At 37.0% G+C, this 4,919-nt stretch overlaps 1 protein-coding gene across 1 annotated transcript in view; it reads right to left on the bottom strand.

Annotated features, from left to right (window-relative positions):
• Positions 1 to 4,919, bottom strand: part of rbms2a (RNA binding motif, single stranded interacting protein 2a) — a 59,947-nt gene that overhangs the window by 34,546 nt on the left and 20,482 nt on the right. The window contains exon 2 of the mRNA XM_016442061.1: positions 1,117 to 1,283. Within this exon, the coding sequence (XP_016297547.1) occupies positions 1,117 to 1,283 (167 nt within the window). The remainder of the gene's footprint in view (positions 1 to 1,116; positions 1,284 to 4,919) is intronic.

Here is a 4,919-nt window from a genome sequence, read left to right as displayed (position 1 = left end):
CCCCCCCCCCCCCCCCCCTGTAATAAACACGGAGATGTTAGTCCCATCCGAATTGGTACATGAAAATCACAGACGTCAGGTAATAAGAACTGAAACTCAAACATAGTTTAGAAAACTAGTCCCGTCCGAATAGGGCTATAATGTAGACATTTTAATGACATCTGCATAGGAAAAAAAGAAAGAATAGTATTTACTTGTCTCTTATTGGCCTCATTAGTCAAGTCCTCAATAAAACACACAAAAAAATCCCTACAAATTAATGAATAACACATATTATACACATATTTCATTATAATGGTATGTGATTTGTATATTGTATTTCATAGAGTAGCCTTTCAAGAAAAAAATGCAATTGGTTAGTAAAAGGTGTCTTTATGCATATTTGAGCTGAGTATTCGCATTCATTTTCACCACTTTGACAAGCAGCTGGAGCAAGTGTCTGGTGTTTTGAGTGCTTCAAACGAGCGGATAAATCAGAGCAATTGACCCTTCACTGGGACTTTGATTGACAGGCGATCTGACCAATCATAACGCCGAATCTGCCATTTTGTCCGACAAACTAACCAGACAGGAGAGTAGATTAACGTCGGTAAACTTGAACTTAAAGTATTATGTGTACGGACATCTTTCTGCAGTTGAAACAACATACCTTCTGATGTTCATTCATATTTATTTTGTGCTATAACTAGTAAAGAAGAGAGGATCAGTTCACAGCGATCTGTCACCACACATTAAAGAGCCACCAAACCATATTTATTGTTCGAATTTCTTAAGAAATGACAAAATTTGAAATCTGAGACTTTGTTTCATACCAAAATGAACCTGTTCTGTCTTGTCTGTCGGTGCGTTGTCAGTTTCCTCTTTGCTCCACGATGTATTTTTCACTGCGTGAGAACATGATTTGTGGTGTGAGAGCGCCATGGCTTGTTGGACGTAGCAACAGTAACTAAGGAGGGCGGGTCTTTGCGAAGGGTCAATTGATTCAATTAAGTCAGAGTTTCGAAAAACTCTCTTTCTCCCATCACTACTGTTCAGGAACATTATCCCTCACGATCAGCATTCACATACAGGCACACCATAGTTATCTAGCCTTACGTAGCTTTCACAGAGACTTACGGTTGGCAGAGCTTGACCAGGTCTTGGTCAGTGGTCCCAGGATGGAGTCCACGAATGTAAAGATTGGTTTTGCTCAGCTGTTCCCCGCCTCCCGCACTACTCGTGCTGCTACTGTTGGTGTTGGGACTGAGCAGCGCCATCTGGTGGCTGGAGGACACATAGGCTTGCTGTTGAAATAAAAAAAAAATACATATATTTTACTTAGATAAATATAAGTACAGTTAAATCAGTGTTATTACTATTAAAGAAAACCATTACAAATTAAAAAAAAATATATCAGTAAAAAATACTAAAGTAAAAAACTAAAATAAATAAGGAGTTTGCAATAAAAGAATGTGCTAATAACGGTAGTAGCAATATTAAAAAAATGACAAATTAAATAAAACTATTTATGCACCATTAAAATGCACTCAAACTGAAAGACAAAACTATGAAATGAAATAAAAATTACATTATCCTAAAAGAGTTCCAACATAGTAAAACTTTTTTTTAATTATTGGCCTTTGTTTTTGAATATTCGTTCAATCAAACACCACATCCTCTCACACTTTCCTGACAAATAAGACAGACCCCCCTGACCCCCCCCTTCAAAAAATACAAATACAAAGGGCCTCACTTTGTGTACATAGAAAAAGTCTTAGATCTTTGAGTTCAGCGCATGAAAAATGGTGGCAAAAACAAAAGTGTTGCGTTTATAATTTTGTTCAGTATATAATCTGACTTCAGAAGATTAATCTGTCATAGTACGTTATCATATTTAGGGCAGTGGGTCGCCACATCATGGACTGTGATCATTACACATGAACAGCTGTGTCCTGACATTAACCTGCACTGGCTAATGTGACCGATGAGCCAATTCATCCACATACAGAATCAAAATCCCATGGTTTCCCTTTCCCCTCTGCTCCATGAGTTTTCAGGACACGGACACAGCTGATAAAGCTGTCACAGACAGATTCAGCCCACACAACACTGAGCCAAGACATGGAGAGGATGTTGACTGACATGACTGACTGCGTGAGTAATGGTTTTAAACCAGAGCATGTGAGTGAAGAAGAGTGGAAACTGCCTGGAGTGAGAAACTTGAGTGTCTGTTGTCTCTCACTCCAATACTGCTCCATCACAAGTGGAATAAAAGAAAAAAGTCTTTAGAAGAACATGATGAAGTGTCCCTTTCACATAAGGGAATGAGGGAAAAAATGAAAAGAAGGGCAATACGTCATTCTCTCCTCTAAGATGTGTAGTCTATTCAACTCTGTGAGGGTTTCTCCCACTCAAAACCTGAGCGCAAGAAGGGGAAACTGCTGTCATTCTACTCCTCTCACATACAGCCTCCAGTCCCTTCTCACTCACAGGGCATCTGATATGCCACATGTCTGCACGCTAGGGGTGTGTGTTACGACTGATTTCATAGTCATTTAAATGGAAATGTTGTCGACTAGCCTAAAAGTAAGAAACCCTCAGAAGACAGTCAAAAACATTGTGTGTATATGAGATCCATTTGAAATACTTCCACTGTGACTCAAACAGTCAAATAACTCCAGATACCTTATCATCTGAGGTGTTCTAAAGACGGCAACAAAAGCAGCAGACGGGCTGAATGAAATTGCAAATATACTCTCTATCATTAGATGGCACTTTTGGACAAGTAGAAATACAGCTGTTATCATGGTTGCCCTGTAAACAAAGCAGCGCTTTTAGGCATTATATGAAGAAAAAATGTCAACAAAACCTTTCTGAAGAAAGTCACTTGCCTTTCATTCATAATGTTTGATTAAAGCGTTATTATTGGGTAAATACGCTCCCACACCTTGCTTGTTTTTACTAGTGGACATTTCTCTGAGCCCGCAGCGAAACGCAGCGAAGCATGCATGCAAGGTCTGAGGTGAAATGAAATGAATTTGTTTTCCTTTTTTTGTTTATAATGTTGTTGTTTTTTTCAAACGTAACATTAAATCGATTAAATTCAATCTAGTCGACTAGTATTACCTATGTCGACTAGCAGCAGTTCCGCACATTACTACTGCACGCCACTACACAGACGAAAAAAGAGGCCTATGGTGCTTTGGTGTCAATATACTGATGCAAAAAATAAAAAAATAAATAAATAAATAAAATAAAATAATAAATAAGTAAATACATACATACATACATACATAGGCCTACATACATATTCCAAAACCTCTTTATCTTCTGAAGACACACAATAGCTTTGGGTGAAAGTAAAACTAATTCCTAATTTACAACTAGTACTAAGATGCAATTTAGTGGTCACAAGTGGTCAGCACTAAATAGGAGGAAACGAGGTCCCAAACAGATTGTGATCATGATCAGATCACTGAAACCACATACAGAGGAAGTCACAAACCACACTGAATATCCAATGAAACACTATCTAGGACCCTACAATTTCAAACATGCAGAAAACACGGATGCAATTGCAGAATCCAATCATAAAAATGGAATTTATAAAGCCGAATGTTGTGGGATTTGGCAAATTTTGGGTGAATAAATCAAAAGTAGGGCTGTACACTTAATCAAATCATGATATGGACTGGTGTCTGTGAATATTAAACTGCAATAAGACACCTATTTAAATGTGAATGTTCTGTGTGTCTCTGTGTGAATGATCGGCCCAGTTTCATCTACAGCACATACTGGTGTTTTCAGGACAGGGTTTGCCGTCTCACTATATGAGGACATGAACACATGAACTTCATCTCCATAGCTGCTCTAAGAGTCACTTCACCAGCATTTCACCATTTCATTTGAGAAAACAATCGTCAGATATACACAGAAACACAAAAGTCTTCACTAAAACATTTTCTTTCCTGTTTTAATTTTAACAGTTTAAAAAGAAACTGTTTTGCAGCACTTTGTTTTCCAATAAATAAAATCAATTGTTACATTTTAATTTGATTACAATTTAATTTACATTTTATGCAGTTACACATCAATCTGGAAAAATATGATCTTATGAATCTAGTGATTCAGTCGAGTGCAGTGAGTGATTAACATTAATAATGACGGACAGCAGCAGGTAAATTAGACTGCTGTGACTTTAAGACCGACTGCACGGATCCAATATACTGAAACACATCCGGTTTTCACCCAACTTTTTACGTCTATTTAACACATAACCAACTGTGTTTACATGAATAGTCCACATGATGGGCATTTTGACATAACTGTGTGTGCATCTGACCATTCAAGCATGAAACAGATCTGTTTTCGCGATCGCATGCTGTCGAGAGAGGGGCTTCCAGTGCACACGCTTGGCTGTTTGTCAGTCAGCACAAGCACCGCATTTAGTTCTTTTTCACTGCTTATTGCACTTAACTTGACAATATCAAGACGACAATTATTATTATTATTATTATTATTATTATTATCAGGCTAGTATTATCTAATTAATAGTAGGGCTTATTAGTTCCATCATATTTCTTTTTCCGAGTTTTTACGGTGTTGTGCATTATAACCAATCACACACGATTCCGTTGAGAATCGTATATAGAAAGAAAAAAAAAAGAAAAAAAAAAATATATATAAATATATACATTTTTAATATATCCTTTTAATAGGAGATGCCATGCAGCTCAAACAGCAGAGTGTGACACTAACAATGCAAAAGCAATGGGTTTGATTTTCAGGGAAAGCAAAAACTGATAAAAACAAAATGTAAATGGGTACTCTGATTGCAACTGAAGTTGCTTTGGATAAAAGCTTTATGTGTGTCTGTGTGTGTGTGCGTGTGTGTGTGTCTGTGTATATATATATATATATATATATATATATATACATAC

Source organism: Sinocyclocheilus anshuiensis, unplaced genomic scaffold, assembly GCF_001515605.1.
Source record: "Sinocyclocheilus anshuiensis isolate Anshui unplaced genomic scaffold, SAMN03320099.WGS_v1.1 scaffold819, whole genome shotgun sequence".
NCBI classification, from domain to species: domain Eukaryota; kingdom Metazoa; phylum Chordata; class Actinopteri; order Cypriniformes; family Cyprinidae; genus Sinocyclocheilus; species Sinocyclocheilus anshuiensis.
Note: the sequence above shows the minus strand (reverse complement) of the source record. Positions and strands in the feature narration are given on the sequence as shown.